The sequence below is a fragment of the Aptenodytes patagonicus genome, chromosome 1 (genome assembly GCF_965638725.1).
Source record: "Aptenodytes patagonicus chromosome 1, bAptPat1.pri.cur, whole genome shotgun sequence".
Taxonomy (NCBI): Eukaryota; Metazoa; Chordata; class Aves; order Sphenisciformes; family Spheniscidae; genus Aptenodytes; species Aptenodytes patagonicus.
In genome coordinates this window covers 103,136,597-103,160,222 of record NC_134949.1, presented here as the reverse complement: position 1 = coordinate 103,160,222, position 23,626 = coordinate 103,136,597, and the positions used below count along the sequence as shown (strand labels likewise).

At 36.3% G+C, this 23,626-nt stretch overlaps 1 protein-coding gene across 7 annotated transcripts in view; it reads left to right on the top strand.

Annotated features, from left to right (window-relative positions):
• DCAF6 (DDB1 and CUL4 associated factor 6) overlaps window positions 1-23,626 on the top strand; it is a 92,106-nt gene that overhangs the window by 55,462 nt on the left and 13,018 nt on the right. For 2 of the 7 annotated variants that reach the window (XM_076351147.1, XM_076351112.1), the window contains 6 exons: window positions 801-860; window positions 8,077-8,182; window positions 11,865-11,980; window positions 12,787-12,870; window positions 13,046-13,367; window positions 18,318-18,359. In XM_076351147.1, coding sequence (XP_076207262.1) covers window positions 801-860; window positions 8,077-8,182; window positions 11,865-11,980; window positions 12,787-12,870; window positions 13,046-13,367; window positions 18,318-18,359 — 730 coding nt within the window. The remainder of the gene's footprint in view (window positions 1-800; window positions 861-8,076; window positions 8,183-11,864; window positions 11,981-12,786; window positions 12,871-13,045; window positions 13,368-18,317; window positions 18,360-23,626) is intronic. The other 5 variants (XM_076351138.1, XM_076351155.1, XM_076351131.1 and 2 more) reach the window with 3 other exon arrangements.

The window sequence follows — 23,626 nt, the reverse complement described above, 5'->3', positions numbered from 1 at the left end:
TCATTTGTCTGGACAATGAATGCTGTGCTGGTGATAGTCATTAACTGGTAGTGTCCCATGGAAAAAAATGCGCTTAACTGCTGGGGGTTTTGACACACACCCCCTCCCACCCCATGATTAGATGAGGGGTTTTATAAGACTGACTGGTGTGGTACTGTGATAAACTCATGAAGACATGTTCTCGGTCATCAGATGCCACAGAGGTATAGCATCTAGGAATGCAGAACTATCAAACTGTCGTATGAGTGGGATGTATTTCGGCGCTTTAATGTTTTAAAAACAGTCTATATGCTGTTAGATCTGTAAACAGTCTCATCTTGTACACTTTATGCTCATAGGTATAAATATTGAAGGTACTGGTATACCATTGAGTATGTTATGTTGAAGTAGAAATACTCTGAAATTTACATTTAGCACATGGTTTGAAATACTAGTGTCATTTGGTAGTTGGAGCAAAGGCTTTAGGAATCATGACTCTTCAGTGGTTTTCCTGACATGTTAGAAATTTGAAGAACATTACCAAAATCTTTGGTAATGGACAGACATTTTTAATATCGACGTGTCAGCAAGCGTCAGGCTGTTCAATGACTACCTAAAGAAATACATAATGATTTGAAACAAGTGGCTTTGCTTCTGTCATGCCTAGAAAATGCAATATGGCTGGCTGCTCATAAAACAAACCCAAAGCTTCCTTATGTTGCTGCTTTTTATTTTTGATTTTAAACTAACATATGATCGTGACATTGCTGTGCAGTTCTCTGCTGCTTATGTTTTAAGTTGAAATCTCATTTTTGTTTCAGATTCTCCTTCTTCTGTGGTTAACAAACAGCTTGGATCCATGTCACTTGATGAGCAACAGGGTGCGTGTGACAGGAAATGCGCTATACGCAGCCATAGTTGATTGCAATGCTTCCTTTTAAAATTGCCTTTCATGATGATAAACAGTCTAAAAATGCTGTTCATAAAGTAGAATTCTGTAAGCAGATCTGCTGGAAACTCATTAATTATTTAATTCTCAATATGAGTGACAGAGTAAGGTTAATGGTTGTTTTCAAAAGCCATCCTATGCTCAATTCTTAATGTGTTCCATGTAGGTACAGTAAATGTCTTATGTACTCTACAGACATTTAGAATATGTTTTTTAAATGCAAAGTAAAATTAATTCTTTAAACAGTCTTTTTCTGAATGGTTCTTCTTGGATCAAAGTGCAAATATCAAGATTGAAGTAACTTTTAATCATATAATGCCAAATTAATTTATCTTATGCAAGAGAGATGTGCAGCTTTGTTCTGCTTGCACAGTTGGAGTAACTCAAGAGCACCTATTGCACTTAGGTGCATCTTACCTCTGTAACCCCTTGTCCTACACCTCTTCTGCTAAAGAAGTACTAGTGTTTCTCTGCAGATGCCCTATGGGCTGGTGTTAGAAGGAATGCTTGTAAGCTTTCTCTATGCCCATCTATTCATCAGTCTTCAAGCTGTGAGCAGTGAAGTGGGCCATAGGTGACCCTATTCCAGGTGAACCAATGTCATCTGTAGTGAATATTTATGCCTGAATAATTAATGAGTGATCGATGGTAATTTAAAAATAGATCTCCATACACTCTGCATTACGCTTACTTCCATATTAAAGCCTCTGTAGAGATTTAATAGCTCAAGTCCCACAAAAGAACTGGCTGTTTCATCTTTTTTCACATTCTAAACTAGAATGCCGTTTTGAAATCCCATTTCTGAAAAATAGTCTGTTTGACAACTGTTGAGATTATGGTTTATTTTAGGATGCCGGAACATTGGGAAAAAATCAAGCTGTGTTTTATATTGATGAAATAAATTCATTTTGTGGAATTATATTTTGTGATGAAATAGCCTTAAACCTCAGTGTGTAAATTTGCTAATTATTCATGGTTCAGTAGTCTATATCACTCCAGTAGTCAGGTTTAGCTGGAAAATTTGCTTATAATTGGTGGCCAAGTTATGCTCTCTGTTATGAACTCAGAATAAAGATTAGTTGATGAGAGTAGAATAAACTAGAATTAACATAGAAAGTCTATATGTTTACTGAAGTTCTTACAACTGCAAAAATTTTGGAAAACTGATAAATTGTTCTGTGAAGTTGTGAATTAAGCCCACCTGACAACAAAGATAAACCCAGAAGTTTTGGTCCCGGAAATCAGTTCCCAAACCTGCACCAAATTCCTCTTCAAGCAGGATCAGTTGCCTTAAAAACTAGTTTGTGTATTATTGTTGTTAATTGCATAGTTGTAATAGACCCATAGTTGTAATAGACTCTTGGGAGTTTTTGCTAATAATTTTTTCCTGCGTTAAGAAATTACTTGAACTAATATGAAGAAGTTTCCTCTCATAAAAGCATTTCAGGTTTTTTAATATGAAAAACAAACAAAATACGTTTGTTTATCTAGACTTTATTGGTAGACCAGTTCTCTGATTGTTTTAAGGCAACATTTTTCTGTTGTGATGGTAAGGATCACCTGAAGAGACACAGAAAGTTACTTCTAGTTTGGAAAACTAGGAATTTGGAAAAGGAAGTAATTTATTAGGAAATCTGTTGTCCAAATGTGTCATGGTTTAACCCCAGCCGGCAGCTAAGCACCACACAGCCACTCGCTCATTCCCCCCTTCAGTGGGATGGGGGAGAGAATCAGAAGGGTAAAAGTGAGAAAACTCGTGGGTTGAGATAAAGTCAGTTTAATAGGTAAAGCAAAAGCTGCGCACGCAAGCAAAGCAAAACACGGCATTCACTCACTGCTTCCCATGGGCAGGCAGGTGTTCAGCCAGCTCCGGGAAAGCAGGGCTCCATCACGCGTAACGGTGACTTGGGAAGACAAACACCATCACTGCGAATGTCCCCCCCTTCCTTCTTCTTCCCCAAGTTTTATATGCTGAGCATGACATCATATGGTGTGGAATATCCCTTTGGTCAGTTGGGGTCAGCTGTCCCGGCTGTGTCCCCTCCCAACTCCTTGTGCACCCCCAGCCTGCTCGCTGGTGGGGTGGTGTGAGAAGCAGAAAAGGCCTTGACTCTGTGTAAGCCCTGCTCAGCAGTAACGAAAACATCCCTGTGTTATCAACACTGTTTCCAGCACAAATCCAAAATGCAGCTCCATACTAGCTACTATGATGAAAATTAACTCTACCCCAGCCAAAACAAGCACAAAATGATAACCAGAAAGAATAATTTGCTGAGATCCAGTTGGATTTTTGAAGTTAAACTGCATTAGTTTCACTTCATATTTTAACAGAAACCTCAAAAGTGTATAAGTAGCTAATGAAGGAAGTCATATCAGGGTTTTTTTATATAGAAATGCTTATTCTTTCTTATTCCTATCTTTTCTTAATTTGGTACTGAATCAACTGTCTTCTGTTGGACCAGTCTCTTTTGTTGGCATTTATGTTTTAAGACTGTTTCTGGGTTTAAAGATCTTTTGATACTTATTACAAACAAATAAATTTATAATGTCATTATTCTGACAGTCCAGCAGAAGCTATAAGTCATTCCCGTCTGTACAAAATGGTTTCAAATGGCTTACAGTGATCTACACTGGGGTTTTTAATTTTTTTTTTTTTTTTTTTTTCTGTAATTGTAATAATGGAGGGTGGCTGTTAGATTTGTTGCAGTGTAAAGGCAATGTTATAACTGTACGGTACTGCCTGAATTGGTATGATTAAAGCAGGAACCTGAAGCCAGAGAACTAGCTCGGTAACTTTGAAGTGTAAATGTGTGTATGCATCCCATACCATCTTAATGCTGCTTCTGACATACACAGAAGCCATGCTGATTACTGATATTTCTAGATATTTCAAGTTAGTGTGAGGGTTTAGTAATCCCTTATGATGATGTCCATACCAGATTGTTCAGTGCCACATCATAGATACTTGAGCTGGCTCAGAACAAGCTGGTGGGTCAGCTATGGCAGTTAGTTCCTCATAAATAGTACTGTAAGTCCTTGAAACTGTATTGGCATGTGTTGTGTCCCAGCTAATTAGCTCTGCCTCCCAGTCAGACGAACTGGTTGAGCGTTGGTATAGAGCTTTCCCGATCTATAGTGAGCTGGTACTCCGCAGGTGCAAGCTCAAGAATTTCAGATCTGTGCTTTGTTGCAAGGCACAGTGTGGTCTGTACTGCTTCCTTCGGTAAGTGCAGTACTACATCTAATTAGTAGAGGAATCATCTAGACAAAGAAATTGTATGCCTTGTGCTATATATTAGGCTGGTCCAAAGAATTATTTGGTTTTCGGTCTTCCCTTAGACGTCATTGTGCCTTACACTGACTGGTATCAGTGCAACATTGTTCAGTCAGTATTCCTCACTAGATAAAGGAATCTCCACCCTTCCCTCCGAGTTCAGCTGCTTCTGATGGATTTTCATGTGTTAAGCCTTCCCATGGAATTCCTATTTTCTGAAGTATACCACTTATTTTCTTCTCTTTGGATCAATTTTTCTCCCTTCAGAAGTAACTCTCTGGTTTTCGCCCAGAATATAACCCTGTCTTCAGAATGTACAAAGCTGATTTTCTTATGAAGAGGTCATGATTAGTGCTGGATAGGAATTATTTTGGAAGTTTTTCATGAAAAGTCATCTATCCTCTTCTCATGGGGTTGCCAATAGACTAGTGAATAGGGCAGCATTTGAGATGTGGGAAACTAGCTTGAAGTTCCTTACAATGTTAGTTTAACTAGGTAATACAATCTGTAAACCTGTCTTTATGCGCTTACCGCTTCATAGTTGAGAGCCCTAATCTTTGTGAAGTTACACTTGCACAGGTTCATTTTCTAAGGGAAAAGTGTGTATGAGGGGTATTGCTTCCAGTTGTGGGCTTTGGGTTTTGTTTGGGTTTCTTTTTTAAATAAGGTTATGAATGAAATTTTGTCTTCAATTTTAAGGATGGTAGTTTAAAAGTATCTTCCTCCTGTAGGCACCTGGAGAAGGGACCATTTCATGGGAGTGTCTGTTCTAGGACAGGGTTGCTTATGAAATAAGACTTTAAGTTGTTGATAGATTTTACAGCCAAACACATTATACTTTAAAGATACTAAGTAAAGTTTCAAGGTATTTTTGAGGAATTAGGAACAGAGTTTAGTAAGGTGTTGACAAGCTACAACTTTCTCTTGGAGCAATTATTACCCTACTAGAGTTTGCAATCTGATTAATAGTTCTGGCAATAGCTCTCCCCTAGGTTACAGAAGCTGTACAACTTTTCCTCTTCTTCCCTTCATTTTTTATCAATGTGAAGTAGATCTGGCCTGATGGGATTAACCTAGTAGTGAAAGAGAACAGAGCTTCATTCTGATCTACTCAGTCTTTGGCAATCACATTGTTCTTGAAAACAAAGAGTTCACAACCTAAGGATTTTATGTGGTTTCTCTAAAAAAAGTGTTCAATTATGTACTAGGCAAAGCTTATTAGCTTTCTTCAGAGGCTCCCATTCAGCTTTCATTAGCAGTGTAAGTTTAATATAAAATAGTGAACTACACAACTAATTCTGTGTGGTTTATTATCAGATTCTTGTCTCATCTGTCTTTTTAAAAGTTTCTTGTTCTTATTAGTGTTGATTTTGTGCCCTAAAGCTAGTTTAAAGAAGAAACTGACCCAATCCAAATTGTAGCTCATGTTATTGTAGATTTAAGAAAAAGCTATTACACAATATGGTTTAACAGCTATCTGTCTCCAGAAATTTGTAAAAATAATTTCTCAGTTAGTCAGTGCCCTCTTTGGTGAGTCTACAGCGATTCGGCCAACTTTTTGAGTGTGAATAAATATGAGCATCGCTTCCACAGTAAGCATAGTCAGACGACAGTCTCTATGCATTTTGGTTAAATTTTTTGATGTTGAGATTTTAAGACAGGAAAGCACCGTTCTGATAATATGATCGGAGCTTTATAACACAAGCCTAACACTCAATTAGGTTCATTATAGGATAGCGATGTTTGGTTACTTTAGTCAGTAATATTAAGTAGTTTTGTGCTGAAGCAAACGTTACATAGCAGTATCAAGTTACCGTATAGTCATTGGTGGCTGTCTTGGACTATTCAAGGCAGTAAGTTGTCTTTCTTTACCTATCTGGGTTCCCGATTCAAAGATATGTCTTGTCTGTACCTATTACAAGGAAGGTAAAGAATTCTCCAACTATGTCATTTTTTACTCTTTCAGTGTCCGGCACCTGATGACTTGTGCAGTATGTTGGAACGATCAGTATTTGTACTTGCTTAGGAAGGGATGCTCAAAGTTTGAACAGACTTTTATACTAAGAGGTGCTTGCTGATAGGTTGCCAAAAAATAGAGAACACACCTGTTTAGTTAAGAAAGAACGTGTCGGTTTTGTTCAAAATATCTATATACACCACTATAAAATATTTTCTTACATTTGTTTCTTTTCTTAGTTTATTTCAGGAGCTGGAAACCTTGCTTTTGATCAGTTTTATCCTTGCTCCACTCTAACAAGAGTGTAACTGGAACCTTTATTTTAGAGAGGCTATGAGCTTTTCTTTGCATAGAATGAGGCCCATGCCATATGTATGATTAGGATCACGGTTGTAATTGGTTAATTCTCTTTCACATAAAAATATTTTAATTTTCCTTGCAGGGTTTTTGTGTTTGGTTTGGGTTTTTAAATTTCTCTTCAGAATATGTAGAAATACATAGTTAAAGTTCTTTGGAGCAGCTGATCACTGCTCTGATCCTGTGAGCGGGCTTCTGCCTGTCAGCAGTTTTAAAAATAGGAGCATTGATCGTTAGGTTAAATTCTTATGTGCTATTTCATAGTTCCTATAACTTAATTGTATTTTTTAAAATAAATATCCTGTGGCAGTATTGTAGCCATTACTGTTTTAATAATAGCCTTTTTAGTGGGGGAATTTGTAGGTTTGTGCTTGAATCGAACGTTAGATTTTAACTGATGTTTACCCAAAGATGATCTGAAGCTTTTACTTTATTATAAGTGTCAGTCTGCTGCCAATACTACAAATATAGTCAAATTTCTGTACTCTATAAACCAAAGAAAATACGGCATGGTTTTGTCCAAATGGTCCTGAGATAAAAAGCTCAACATTCATGAAAAGCAAGACTACATAGGCTACTTAGCGGTCATCTGAGTGGTGCCTAATACTGAGTAAACTCTCCCACCTGAGTTCTGAGAGAACGGCACCTCTGTAGTGAGGCTCAATCTGATGGTACTTTCCATTAACTTTTTAGTATTGCCCAAGGCCAGCTTCTGTATTAGTGGCAGTTGTGCCATGCATATAGGTAGATCATGACCATGAATTTCACTCAAGGGTGGTGGGTGGATGGATGTCATTGAGCAGTTCTGTTTTGAAGGAGCCCACTGAACATCCTTAAAACTATATATGCAGCAGATGTTTGGCAGACTTGCAGTGGTTTTCAATTTGATTCACTTCTGTTGCTTTTGGACATCGTGAATAGTTTGTTTTGCAAGTACTCCCCTTCCGCTTACAGTTGTTATAATATGAAAGGTTTTTTAAACCCGAAGCTCTCAGAACATGAATTTACAGTGTTTTTATGACAGCTAGCTGACAATTTACAGCAGGTCTAAGGATATTGGTAGTTGACTGGGTTCTAAGTAGAAAAAAAAATAAAGGGTATGGTAATTTTTCTAGACCACTGGTTGTGTCTAAAAGTCATCATCTTTTTTCACGTGTATTTACTGAGGCAAAAAAGACTGAACACTGCTTCCAGAAACATTTTATATTCTTATTATTAATATACTTGATAGAAAAGGGATCTGCTTATGAAGGATAATACTGTATGTATGCTTACCTATCTGCAATTTTATTTACCTGCATGTTGAAGGACAGCATCTTCTTTGTTTGCTCTTATAAATACAAATAATTTTAGGCCACTTTTAAAGCAGTGCAAATTTAGTGTGTTTACTCTGAAACTTTTTAACTTTTTGCTTGGGCTGTAAGAGATCTTAAATAGACATTGTACATGTTACTACCACATTTGGCCTTTGTTAGGATAATTAAATGACTCTTCAGAATTATAACAGCTTTATGTATATTACTGATGTCCATCCAAACTCTATCAATCCCATGTTTACAGAGAGTGATAAGCCACGAACAGGAACAGGTGAACCAGTTTTAAGTTTGCACTACAGTACAGAAGGAACAACTACAAGCACGATAAAACTGGACTTCACTGATGAGTGGTAAGAAGTTAATTTTGTTTTTGACTGGTTATTGATCAGCACATATCACTGACACTTGTCTAGCATAGATACAGATAAATTATTTTTCCGTATGGTATATGTGTATTTTTAGGTGTATATAGACAATTTGAAATGGCTGTAGTCCTTAATACATTCAGAATGTAAAAGACAGTCATACTTTAACACGAAATTTATGTAAGAGGTTTTTTTGTGAGATTTACTGTGAATCTTTTTATTTGAAACATGCTATCTTCATCAAACCCTAGCATAATATTAATGTTCACTATCTTACTAAAGCAGGGTAGTACAGTGATGGAAAGGTGGTCCAAGGGCTAGCGCTTAAGTTTTAATTCTCTGCTCTACCAGACTTCTCATATGGTATTCTGCAAACTAGTCTTTCTGTGGCACAGTTCCCGAGCTGTAAAACAGTGAAATTAGTATTTCTGTGTCTGAGGAGTGTTGATGAATGCATATGGTTAAGATACCAACTTTGTGGACTGCTTAGATATTACAGTGATGGCATCCTTTTCAGATAATAAACGCATGCTGTCTAACTGGCCTGACTTACTTGGTTTTGTATTGAAGTCTATCACTAGAGCGTCTCAGGATCTCCCAAAACAACCACAGTCCTTATTTTATCTCCTCTTGCTTCTATTCCTTTGCTTATGTTTTCAAAATTATTGTAGAAGACGCTAAGTAGAAATGCTTGCTGGCATTTGTTACTGGGGGAAAAAAAAACTCCCACCACATTTAGCTGCTCTTAAGTGCTGTGGCTTTAGACATAAAACATACACCTTGCCCATAGCAGTTTGGAAACATTAAACAGTGATCTGTGTGTTTTCACAAGAATGAAGACTTTGCCTATGTGAATCTGAAATACTGTGACAGTTACGTTCAACCAATCTATCAGACTGTATTTCCATTTAGAGTCCAAATCCAGCAAGCTTTGAAAGAATTAGTCTTGCTGTAATGCTTTTAACTAATTCTGCATTTAGTTTTCTAGTCAGTTTAATGTTTTAGGATAGGCAGATTTCACAAGAGGAACAGAGCATTAGCAAATGTTTTGTCCATTTGTTCTAGCGTTTTTTTTAACGTAATAATAAAATATTATTACCACTGTATCACAGAAAGCAAATTTTATTAAACAATATGAACACTTTGTTTCTGTGTTTATTTTAAAACAAAATTTGAAAGATGCATTTTACTCTTCAAACAGTTAATAAGTGATTCTGAAGATGGAAAATTTAAATTAACAACTACCTCAAAAACAATATTAAGAAAAAGTAGAGTGTACAGGGAATGGAACAGGAGTTCCATAGAGAGAATAGAGTGTACAGGAAAATTACTTGTTATAAAAATCTGTGATTGGGGAAGTAAAGACTAAATGAAAACTACTAAAACTTAACTTCACGTATATATTCTGTCTAATAGCAAGTATTTTAACAAATCTCTTGGGCCAAGGGTTAGCACCTTGTGAATGACAAACATCAAATGTAATACCAAAAGAGAATGAAGGACTAAACATCATGATCTTTTAAGACTAATGGTAGCAATATCCAAGGCGCTAGGACAGTTCTGATAGAAAGGCATATTAAAACAAGCAGTACATGGGAAATAAACCAAAATTATGGGAACTAGAATGTGTATGATTCAGTACCTTTTATTTGACAGAATAATGGGTTCTAGAAACATACATGGAGTAATAGTCTGGATTTCCAGAAAGTATTTGATACTTTGCCGCATGTTGAACTTCTGTTCAAGGTGGGACAGGTAGATCAATAAAGAAACTGAACGTTGGTGGTAAGCTAACTTAACGGAGCTTTTGTAGTTGCAAGGCATTGTCAGTTCAGAGGCTAACTAAAAACATTGTGCTGAAGAATGGAATAATAGAATTAGGATGCAATTCCATATAACAAAATGATGCAGTTGAGGACAAATAACAAAAACCTAATCTGAAAGTTGGGAGCGTTGTGAAAATGAAATGGAGGAAGACATGGACCTACCAGTCACTTCATTCTCAATATAATGCAGCTACTAGAAAGGCAAGTATGATCCTAGATGTCACCAGCTGGGAGATTTCAGCCAAGGATGAGAATTACTGGTGCTGCTGCTCACCTCCGCTTTGCTTTGTGACTTAGAATGCTGTGTGCAATCTTCGTCATGCTTTCGAGAAAACTGATTCAAATTCGCAGAGGTTCAAAGAAGGGTTATACAGAGAACTGGGGAAACAGAAAGCCTGTTATGGAAGCAGATAGTAGGGCTTAATGTAATGAAAGCACAGGGTGTTATTTTGCTCTCTCAAATTCCTCTTCATGTAACTGCTGGTGTGAAAAATAACACTGAAGTAAAAACTAAAGCAGACTAATGCATAAATGTAAATTAGCAATGAGCGCTGAGCTAGAAGTAGATTCCTAAGAGTCAAAAAAAATCTTAGACTGTGATTAAGATTGTAAAAGTGATTCTATCATATGAGGCATGAAATAGCAAAAATCCTTGACTTGGTGTCTAGCAGTACCCTTCTTGTCTGTCCATTCGGAAACAATGCTGAAAATTCTTGATTTGGAAGAAATACTGTAAGGGCTAACAAAATTTTTCTAGATACTCCAAATCCAGTACAGCAATGAAACAGACTATTGCTCATCAAGATGAGTAAAAGCTCTCATATTGAATGTAAAAAAATAGAAGTACTGAAGTCTAGACTGGATTCTCAAGAATCTAGACTAAGCATGATTTGCACCGCTTCTAGCAATGTAGCATATAAAATAGTTTAGTAATAGCATACACAGGTAAGAAGATACTTGTAGCACTACCGTCTAAATTCTTGAGAATCATGCTTGTAATTCTCATAACTCATCTTTGTTTCTGCTTTTGTCCAGCGATTTGCCTAAGTTTGAGGCCACAACACAGATGTGGGACAGGAGAGAATGGGAGAGCTCAGGAACAAGGCTTTGCATTTCCTAAAATAAGGTCTTTTGTAGAAAGTCTAAAAACATTAGTTTTGATGACATTTAGAACAGCAGTGTTACGTATTTCCTGAGGAATAATTTTCCTTATTATAAACAGAAATTGGTGTTCCACAATAATTATCTAAACATGAATGAGGAGTAAATCTCAAGTACCAGCTTATAGTAAATCTTGAGAAATAACAAAACTTTGAAGACTGAAAGCCGACATCAGAAGTCCATGCCTCAAAAGGTACAGGAATGATAGTTAATGGTGAAGAACCTGGAGAATTTTATCTGATTCATTTTTTTAATTGGATGAGATAAGATTATGTATTAGTGCTCAGCTGACAGCTTGTAATACCTTTAATAAGATCTCTGGTCATTTATACATGTAAAAATGTGTAAATAGTGAAAAAGAGCAAATCCTTTTGAGTTCTCACAATATTTTGAAAAGCAATGAAGAAATCCTTTAAAGGTTTTTAAAAAAAAAAAAAAGATAGGAAGGAGAGAACAGGGTTCTGTGATGCAGAGGAGTAGTGTGGGATGAGTGGCGATGGACATAATAAAAGAGAATTTTGAAATTGCTGTGAAGGTTGTTAGTTGTAGCTGCTGCCAGGAGCTATTGAATTGTGAGATTGCGGTGAGGAAGATGATGATTGTCAGGCTGTGCTATTGCAATGATCCTATCTATCTAAATTATTTCTAATTTTTTTTTTTTTAACATCTTATGTTGCCAGGAGCAGCACAAATTCAAGCTCTAGAGGGAGTGGAAGTCATTGCAAAACTGAAGGCCAAGACGACTCTGTAAAAACAAAAGCCTCAGAAGAGTCAGGGCCTAAAGATGAAAAAACAAGTAAGATACAGCATTATTTCTGTAATGTTATGGTAAAAATTCTGCTCTCGTATGTTCGTGACTGCCATTGAACGCAATGGGAGTAGTCTCATACACATGCATATGAAGGCAAAATACAACCATAATAGAACATGAATTTTTTTACCAACCTGAGATAGTTGCAAATAAATATAAAAAAAATTAACTTATCCTGTCTTTAGTTCTAAAACCCTTATTCTTTTTTCTTAAGGACATATTCTGCCCCAATTTGTATCAAAAAATACAACAACTGCACTTTGCAGTCATAAATGACTGCAAGGTATTTTGTTACAGTTCTTTCAAGCTTTCACTGTATTTTGTTAGATGTGGTTGTCTTGCTCATTTCATTGCCAAAAGGGCAGGCAAGTCAAATGACTAGTTCCAGAGAAATGTTGGGTTTTTTTAAAAAAAATCCCTTTTAATAAAGGGATAACTTAATTTCTGTCTTCAGAAATAATAGCTTTCAGTAAGTGATCATCTGTTTCAAGAGTATTAATGCTATTTTTGCAGCTAAAATTCTCGTAGCGTAGGATATTAAGTATATTAAGGAACAAGAAAGAAATACTTTTTTCTTTGTTAATGTATTGACCTGGGCAACTAGATAGGTTTATATATACTGACTTTTATGTGATTAGTATCTGAGATGTCAGTAAAGTGACATGTGGACTTTGGAGGGTATTGCTTTGATTGGTTTGATCTAGGAGTGCTAGTATCGTTTAGATTTGCTTATGTTATAGATGTGCATCTAAATGAAATCATGCGATTTAATACTAAGTTGTTTAATTCAGGAGTCCCTGATGAATCTCACAAGGAAGATGCAAGTGCTGAAGAACTGAAAACTATAGATGAAACTGTAGAGATGACAGAAGCAAGTATGTAGCCGTACTCTTTCAAATATAGTTACATGAAGAAGTAGAGAATGAAAACCTAAATTTCCAATATAAACTCAGTATGCATAATTTAACTTCTGTGACCATTTATAATGTCTTCTAAAATAAGCTATAATCATTAATGCTGTGACTTATTTTCCCCAATATTTTCTATTAGCTGTATCAGGTAAACCTGGTCCTGAGCATTCTGGAAGCCAACCAGAAGAAAATGGCCCCAGTGTTGACGCTGTCTCTGGAAATGTAGAGGAAGAAGCCTCCTGTGAAAAAAGTGCAAATCAAGAAATTTCAAGTCAAAGTACTGAATTCACTGCCAACTCGCTTGCTGCAAATGATGAACCTCAGCCACACCCAGAATCCTCAGGGCTTGCAGCTCCAGATGAGTCCTCTACCAGGACCTCAGCTCTCCAAGAAACTGATGATAGTGATGATGATCCTGTTCTGATCCCAGGGGCAAGGTATCGAGGAGGACCAGGACACAGGTTAGGGGAATACTTATCTCTGCTATTGCTTGGCAAAGTGTGGGGTTGGTTTTTTTTTTTTTAATGGAAGATCTAGAAACCCATGCCTCATATCCTTATTTAAAATAAGTTGTTCTTTGACAACTAGCCAAGAGCTTGATGGATGAGTCTAATTTGCCTATATGTAAGATATGTATAGCTATATTTTCCCTCCTAGCCAGGCAAGCTCCTACAGATCTAGTACCTGCTTGTGCTTGTTTCTTGCCTGCTGAATACCCCAGTGCTAAATATTTGCCATTCATTTTTTTATTATTCTCCCTGTAGTCGTAAGTATAGAAAGCTCATAAATTTGTGTACAGGGACCTACATTTTCTTTCAACTGTACTTTAGGTGTTCTTACTTTGGCAAAGCAAGAGCTTTTAACTGTTGTTGTTCAGCAATGCTGTGTTTGTCTGTAGTACGTACATTTAAGATTGATGTGTTCAATTTTTCATTCTTACTTCTTTTCCTCTGAAGGAGAAACTCTAATACTTTTTCTCTTGTTGGTTATTGAATATCAGTATGTACGGCAGTAAAAAAAAAGGTAGATTACTAGTTGTCATTAATAAAAGATGCATTTAGTAAGCTTTGTGTATTTTTTTTTTTCTTGTAAAATATAAACAGCTGTACATACTTGTTTGATCATTCAGTAAACTTAGCCCCCAATTTGGTATTGCTGGTTTAATACCTTTGTTCACTAATTTCAATTCTTGGACTTTTTAAAAGCTGTAATCATTATTTAAACAACATCTCTATTGTTAGACTTAAGAAAATACCTTTTTTACTTGTTTTAGATGTTATGTAACCTAGTGTCAGATGCCTTAGCTTTACTCCTATCCTGTTCAAAGGCAGCGTTATCTTGCTATTAATTTCTTATGCTAGCAATGCAAAGTCTTTACAGGAAGCATTACAGTATGTATTCATTAGGAAATCAGAAAGAATTTAATAGTTGTGTATAGAAAAGGTTTTGAATAATTTGCAGTTAAAAAAAAAAGTCATAAGCCACCACACTGTCAGTAGTGACAAAAAGAACAGTCAGTGGTTGCTTATTACATAGCACAAGTAATTCTGTTCACTAAATGACAGTTTTTATGAAGAAGCCAATATATACAGATTCCGTCTTAATCCATTAACTTTCCATGCAATACTAAGTAATTGTAGATAAATATCTAATGGCAGAAATAGTTTCCACTGCAAAGCCCATGTTCGTTACGATCTAGTGATTGAAGAGCAAGCTGTGAAAAGCCCTGCAATTTTAATAATTAAAATTAAATTAATTAATTTTAATTTTTCAAGCAGGATTCCTAGCTTCTCTTTATGCACCTTTTGTTGTCTCTATGATGTAATAGTTTTTGTAGTAATGTAATAAGAGTGACACTTCCAGGCATTATATAGCTGTTACAATTTCCCACTAGTGGGGACATCTTAAATGAAGTTACATTTCATCTGACATGCTTTTTTTCCTTCTTTGTGTGCAGCGAGATTTCTTCCTGTAGCAGTTTAAATTTATCGTGTAGGAAAGATCATTCGACTAAATTAATGTTGTAATTAAAATTCTTTATGCAGCCCCCTGCTCCCTTACTTTTCCCCCAAATAAAATCTGACAAAAGTTGCTGTGTAGTCAACACTGGTTTAGGATTGCCTCCAGGCTTTCATTACTCAGGTTTAATGCCTGCCAATTCATTTTGTTTTGCTTTTGTGTGTGTGCAAGCCGTGAATTTTTCTAGTTTAACTTCTGAGCAGTCAGATATACATTTACATTATGTTCCCTCCTATTCTTCTGGTTTCAGGAGTTTCTAAATGCCCTCTGAGATACTGAAGAAAAGTAAGACATCCTGTGTGTGCTCAAAGGCATTTGGATTTCCAGAGAGAAAGCAGGCACTGGTGGTCTTAAAGGCTAGCTATAAGCTCTCTTAGTATTTATACCTCATATGAAATGGAGTGAAAGGAACTGGAAGTCCTCTCTACTACTACTACTATGACAGTTGTTATAGCATATAATCCCTTTCATAAACTGATCAAATTTTATGTAAAATCCCCCTGGCCTAGTGAGAAGCTGCCTCAAAACATTGCTGCTATAATGGGTATGAATTGACTAAAATTAGTCACTTTGTTTTGTGCTAACATACTGTTTTGATTGAAATAATTTTTTCATGCCCAGTGCTTATCATTTGAGTGATGTTCATCCTGTCCATTTTCAGCTTTTGTCTCACTAGACTAAGAGTGCCAAGTTTTTCTCACTCTCAGCAGTAAAAATTTGCGGTTTTCCTGCCATCATGCGGGTTCCTGTCTGTGCTCCTCCATGTTCCACTTCTTTCGTGAATATGGTAGACCAGAATTATGCACACTGCACTGTTTGGATTTTGCTAGGGTTAATGGTATGAGTATTGCTCTTGGTCTAGAGAAGATTCTCTGAGACACAAGTGAGCTGTAGTTATATCCTTCTCCTCTCTTGCTTATGACTGTCTCATGGTGGTGGCTTGTGGTCAGACACAAGATCAGTTAGTATACTGAAGTCTTTCCTACTTTGTCGTTTCTAATTAATGTGTTCTTATCTTTCACCAGAAGGAAGCTCAGAAGTATATGAATGTCAATTTTATACTACTGAATTTCTACCCACCTCTTTTTCTCAAGGTCCTACAGTCCCCTCTATATTCATAAAGTTACCCAACCTCATGTCCTCAATGCACTGCATGAGTACATTCCTACATTTTTCTCAAAGACTATTAGCAATATATATTAAACAAATTTGCCTGCAAGACTGGTGCTTAACTCCACCAGTATGCTTCCTATAGGCTTACGTTTTCTCTTTTCTCACTTAGTAAATTGTGTTACCTAACAATTCCTTTACTAAATCTCATTTTCTCAAATTTATCTAATAATTTAGTTTCCAATGTGTCATCCTATAAGATAATTAATGGCATTAACGTAGAAGTAATAAAGCAGATTTTTCTCTCTCTAGAATATCTAGGGGGAAGTTGCTTTGGGGCTTTTTTGTTTGGTTTTTTTTTTTTTTCCCTTTCTGAAAAAGTTATAAGGCTAGCCTGCAATAATCTACCTTTTGTGAACCTATTTTATGCAGTGGCGAAAAAAACTGTTTAATTCTAATTTTTCTCTAGGACAAAAAATAAAGAAGAGGCTGTAGCCTTCTGAAACAGAATGCTAAAGGCTGTTTGACTAATAAGCCTTTTCCAGTATATAGCATTACTAGCTTTATCTACAACCAATTTTAGGTTTCTTTAGGTTGTGTCTTTTGTATACCTAATAACTAGCTATTGTTTATATTGAGGAGAAACTCTGCAGTTGGGGAAATGAAGATAAAGGAAACTGTCTCAGAGTCATTTTCCCACTATAAAGTACAGCTTTCTCCACTGAGAAAGGAAGGGTGGACTGCTGATTCTGTACTCTGAAATCATGATCTTAAACTTCTTCTTAAGGGAAAGAAATGGCAGAAATACCCTTTTGATAGCTCTGTTGACAGTACCTGCAGTTAAATAAATGGAGAACTTCCTGCTGCATCAACTCTGCTGGTCTCACTTTAGTTTTAGTAAGATGGATGTAGGTTTCAGATTTATGAATAGAATGTTGTTCATTTTGCAAGTCTAATGTTTACAGAGCTTCCATTATTTGAATTTTGTTTGGATACAAATCCAACTTTTAATGTTTTCAAACCGAGGATTGGGTCTTTTTCTCTCTCTTACATAATCTAAGAATAGATACAAGGGACATAATCTCTTTTTTGGATGCTTGTAAATCTCAAAACACAATGAGGATAGATAGTTTCTCACCAGCTAACCTGAAACTGAACTGTCAGGAAAGACTATGCAACAGATACGGAAACACAAAGTTTGCACACGCTTTAATATTTTGAAAAGGACTTAGAATAGTAGCAGCAAAATGTGTAGAAATACCATGATCCTTTGGTTGATAAATTGCCTAAGTCAGCTGAAAGTTGACTAGGAATCAGCTAGGAATAGTTTTGACACAGAAGGACATTTCTTTGAAAGAAATAATTGAGAATGTGACATCTGACTTTTTTCCATAGCATTTCTGTAGCCACTGAGCATCACTATAGGAATGGTGAAGATCAGTGACTAAAAGAAGCTAAATAGTTATTTAATTTTTTTATTCTCATTAGGCTAGCCAATACATGCTCTTTTTAACAAAATGTATAAGGAACTGCACAGAATAGTTCTAAATTTAAAAAAATGAAACCTGTTTTGTACAGCAGAGCAGTTTAGCTAGATACTCAACAGAGAAAATAACCTTCTGGGCATTTTAGGGAATCCACAGGAAAAGATCCCTTCCCTTACAAAATATGAGGAGATATGCAGGTTTTTAAGTCTCAAAGTATGCACATAGCATATCTTCTTTAAAACTTACGAAGTCCAGCAAATTTAGTTGGAACAGAAATAGATAATATGGCTTGCCTTAGCACCGTACTTTGTAATCTGTGGGGGGAAAAAAAAAATCTGTGCAAGGAGAGTGCAGTTTTTAATGGATTGATCTTAATTTTCACAAAGTAGTCAAAACAACTCTCTGAGGGCTGCTTTCCTACTTAAATGACTGAATTAATTTTGTTTGGACTTTGACAGAAGCTGATCTATGAGAAGAGGCTAAGCCTGGAAAATGTTAAACTAGTAGGTTAAAATTGCAAACAAATATGAATGTAAAATGGAAACGATTATGCAGCTGCTTCCACTTCTGCTATGATCTGTGAAGAATTACTGCATTTTATAAGATCAATTTTGTGTACTGTTATGTAATCTGAATACTATTTTTGCTGAAATCATAGTCTCATATACTAACACATTGAGGAGAAGGAGTCTTCTCAGTTGGAATACATAGAGCACATTTTGTAATAGATGCTAACCTTTGAAAACATGATACCCAGCATTTTTGAATGACTTCAGTTGTTGTTCCCTTTACTAGATATAATATCAGAGGAACAGCGATAGGTGATAGAATAATGAGGTAATTAATTATTTTCTTCCTCCCCTCCTCCTTTTTATTGCCGTATAATGGATTTATCAGGTTCTCGTTTTTCATATCTAACTGGCATTTTAAGAATTGCTATACTTTAAATGCTATGAATTACAGAGCATATTGCTTGAATTATATTTAGCTGCATGTATTGCATGGAAATTGAAATGGCAGTGTATACATTTAACAACCTATTAACCTTTTTACTGTGTGCCATAGAAGTTAATGGAATTTGGAAAGTGTGTAGTTTGTGAAAAGCAAATACCTTTTTTTATTCAGCTGCTGAGGAACGTGTTGTATTTGCATGTGCCACTGCTGACTTGCTTTGTCTGGTAGTAGAGAACACCCAGTTCTGGACAAAAATATAAGAATACATGTATCAAAGACCATTTATATTTTTTGCCTGAACAAGGTTATGGAACTGAGCATAATTATTAAAGCTATATTTGATAATACATATTTAGCAAGATACATGCTAAATCTTATACAAGATTTCTTTTAACGAAGTTAAATGAAAAAGTCACTTGATCTCATATTCCTCATTGAAATACTTGAGTGAATTAATTGTAAGAACATATAAGTCAATTTGGGCAATTGTGTTTGGCCGTACGCCATAAGAGGGAGAAACTATCTACTGTGATTTAATGCCAAAGGCTATATATAGGGGAAATGGCACAAAACAATTCTAATGATGAAAATTAACATCTTGGCTTTGTGTAGCTGGAAAGGAAAAGACTGAGGGTGTGGTTTCATAAAAGACTTAGCCTGAGTCCTGTATTTTAAATGCCTACGGGAAAACAGTGTAGACGTGTATTTCTCTGTCTTACACTCCAATCTTAGCTGCAATTGGAAGACATGGATTTAACTTGGCAACTTTCTTAAAGGTTCAAGAATCTGTGTACTTTTTGTACTTTAAATTTCACAATAGGCATTCTTTCTATATTAAACATGCTTATATGGAGTTCTTTAGCTCTTCAACACAGCCTGTGGGAATATTTGTTTCATATTGCTATAAATTTAATATAAAAATGAATGATGCATTCAACATAGAATTTTTTCATCAGTATATTTTTCTCTGATTTTCATTGTCATTCTGCAGCATATCAGGTGAAAACTTAAAAATGTTTTGTAGCTGAGAATAGTTGAAACATTGATTGTGTTGGAGGGCTGGGAAATGACTTAAATGTTTACCGTAACGCACTCCTATTTTTATATGATCAGCAGTGAAATAACTTGGGCTTTAGGGTAGAGTCAGTGTTCTGTCAACTTGATGGTTTTGTCCTTGTTTTTGAACTATCTTAATGCTTAAAATTTGACAGCAGTAGTAAATCTCTTCCATAGGTTCAAAGGCTTCTAAAGGAACATGGCTATTTGGTAATTAAAATCAGAAATATAATCAAATCTTGATATTTAGAAAAGGGATCTATTTTAATACAGTGGTTGTGGGTTAACCCCGGCAGGCGGCTCAGCCCCACGCAGCTGCTCGCTCGCTCTCCCCCAGTGGGATGGGGGAGAAAATCAGAAGGGTAAAATAGTGAGAGAACTCATGGGTTGAGGTAAAGACCAGTACAATGGCTTATTAATTAGTCACCTTCCTGAGCTGGATTTGACTTTGGTGATGATAGCCAGCTTGTTAAGACACGAGGTTGGAATTCTTAGGCAGGAGCATGGTGGCTGGCAGGTCGATTCCTCTACATGGTCAAGGAAGAAATGACCATAAGGCATCAGAGAAATAGGTTCTAAAATAATGGTTATAAGCCTTAGGTTCCCTGCAGTTGTTTTGGATAGGGAAAATAGTTCAGATGAGAAGATGGCAACAGGAGGGAAACAAAAAAAAAAATCTTAACCTGAAAAAGCAGAAGAGAAGGAACCAGGGTTTCTGGTACGTAAATTTGGAAACTTAAGAAGTAACAAAAATCCTTAATACTGGAGGAGTCAATACTGAGCTCAATACAGAGCTGAGACAAGAGGGATGGAAAAAGGAAGCAAGTACACGTGAGCTTTATAGCCAACTGCTGCAGCCTAGCTCAGGAGACGATTGGTCTGCGATAATGGTGTTTGGAAGAAGCACGGTTATCTAGGGTACCAGATTAATTTTACGGCAGCCACTACATCTGGACCTCTAGTGGAACAAAGTTTGTAGCAGAATTCCTGTAGATTGTTTACAGATTCAGTTGGTGGATAATTGTTTGGTTTTCCCTCTTTTGAAAAACATATCATTAATTTTTACTGTCTTTCTTCTAACTAGTAGATGAGCATAGTTGTTTTAAAACATGCAGAGGTAGTTAGCCAGAAATTATTGAATAACATAAATGGGGAACTGAGGTCTGCAGCGCTCTCAAAAAAAATTTTTTTTTAAAGAGAAATATGTGACATATTGTGCTTTAAGAAACAAGCTAGTTATTTAATTGTGCAAATTACATAGATTTTCATTAAAGAAAAAATCCTTATTACACTTCAGAATTTCTAAACATACAGAAAATGCCCTGTGACAATTTTTTTTCTTTTAAGGCTTAACTTACATGTTTACATCTTTTCCATTTCTCTCTATGTATAATACATAGCTGTGGATCAGTCTGCATCACAGGGTTTTTGTGGTTTTAGGTTTTAGGGTTTTGTTTTTTTTTTTCTTTTGAACCTATGTTTAATTGAAATAATATAATGGCTTCACTTCTAAATCCCTATTTCACTCATCTAGGGCTTAATTTAAATGGGCTTTTGGTAAATAATGTTTACAACAATCGACTTTGAAGACTTCAAACTTGGCTGATCATAAGGGGAAAAGTTGTGCTCTGGTTCATGTCTATATTCTTACTTTCGGAAGTAGTATTTAAAAATTATCTTTCCACAAGGCACACTCCATTGAAGTAATGACAGTACCTATTGTGGTTTAACCTCAGCCAGCAACTGAGCACCACGCAGCCGCTCGCTCACTTTCCTCCCGCCCCGGTGGGATGGGGGGGAGAATCGGAAGAGTAAAAGTGAGAAAACCCATGGGTTGAGATAAAGACAGTTTAATAATTGAAATAAAATAAAATAGTAAGAATAATAAAAGAATATACAAAGTAAGTGATGCACGATGCAATTGCTCACCACCCACCGACTGATGCCCAGCCAGTCCCCAAGCAGCAGTCACCGCCCGCCTGGCCAGCTTTCCCCCAGTTTATGTACTGAGCATGACGTCACACGGTATGGAATGTCCCTGTGGCCAGTTTGGGTCAGCTGTCCTGGCTGTGCCCCCTCCCAGCTTCTTGTGCACCTCCAGCCTTCTCGGTCGGTAGAGCATGGGAAGCTGAAAAGTCCCTGACTGGTGTAAGCACTGCTCAGCAACAACTAAAACATGGGTGCGTTATCAACTTTGTTCTCATCCTAAATCCAACACACAGCACGGTACCAGCTACTAGGAAGGAAATTAACTCTATCCCAGCCGAAACCAGGACAGTACCATACATCATCTTGGGCTCAATCTTACTAAGACTACACACACCAACTTTATTGTAAGATACTGCTCTAAGGTACCACAAAATTTGGCAAAACACACTTAAAAAGGCTTTATACCTGCAGACCAGACAGTCGTACTGAATTATTCTGAAGTCAGAGCACTACCTACAGTACAAGGGCATAACTAAAACAAAGTTCAGCTTCATTGGCTTTACAAGACCTAACGTTTTCTGTACCATAAAATTAATAACATTAATCTATACCCAGCATTTCTCAGGCACCCTCATTATTTGATGCCTGAATGTGAATGCGTAATACAACTGTATCAATTGATGGAGTTGCCTGAGGAGTGCAGACACAATGTGCATAAATTTCACTATCTGACATTTTGTGCTTGGAAGAGCACACAGTTTGGAAGGGAAGCAGCAGCTTGCAGTCAGGCTTAGCTTAGGCTGAACTTCAGAACAGTATGATGATGCTCCAAGTGATTAGGCTACTATCTAAGTTTATGTTGGCACAGTCAGGAATTGCTTATCACAAATACAAATGAAAACTAAAAGGCCACAAAAACAAATATGTTGGATTTTTTAAATTGTTTTTTGTGTGACAAAAAATGTATAGAAAATCTGTAGTTATGGAAGAGTAATACCTCTCAGAGAGAATCCTTTTTCCTGTAATGTTCTTTGTTCTGAAATGTCATTAGATTAGACTCATATTTATCTTTTCCGGAGAAGACTTGCCTCTGCCAGGTTCCTGCTTTTAGCAATACGTTACTAGAGTGCCCAATAACATATCACAGTTATAGCCATGTGTGCTTGGCTGCATTCTCCATGTTGAAGGTAATTGTCGACTTTACAAGATAACTAAATATCAATCCTTTCATGCCTTTTAAAATAAGACCCAAAATCAGGATTTTAAATTCAGAGCTGAATTTAGTTGAAAGGCAGTTTTTACCAAAAGTTGCTTCTGTGCTTCTGCTTTTATTTAAAAATGCATGATTCTGACTGCTGAGTAGTCTTGAGGTTTTTTTGTAATGTCTGCATTCAAGCCTAGGGGAATTTAGAGGAGGAGATTAATTTTTCTAGAGATGCCAAGATGAAAAATTTATGCAAGAAACTACTTTGGGTTACAAATTAGTTACTTTAATACCATCTTCTAACCCCAAGACTTGTTCCTGCTACCTAGCAAGTAACCCTTCCGAAAGAGCTAGACAGGTCTACTGCTTTGTCAATCCTAATGATGTTTAACTTCTCAGCTTTTTCACTGCACATCTTTTATTAATTAATTAATGTGGATAAATACACCAAAAATGCAAATAGCAATCATAGTAAGTGATAGGTGTAAGGCTAGCAGGTGTGCTTCTGAAACCAAAAGGGTCTTACTGTGCTGAAGAGCTGTGTGTGCTGTTCCCAAAGCTGTGTGATCACTGATGGGGTTGGTAGCAGAGTAGCTGTTATTACATGATCCTTGCTTTTACTTTCTCACACAAAAACCGTCTTTTTTAAAAACAAGTACAAAACCAAATATGTACAAATAATTGTTTATAAAGTTTCTGTAAGTGTTTTATGTAGCCTGTCATATACATGCCACCCTTCTTTTCCCTTCACATAGAAGTAAACTGGTGAGGAGAATAAATCTGTGATCTTTAAAGCACAGTAGATAAAGAACATGGGCTTCTTTTTTTTTCCTCCATTGTATGAAGACTTTGTGAAGAACCCTCTTCTTAAATCTGTTGAAGATTAAAGTTGAGACTCCATCTATTATAAGGACTAACTAACAAATATAGTATATTTATTTAGTATAGTATATTTATTTAG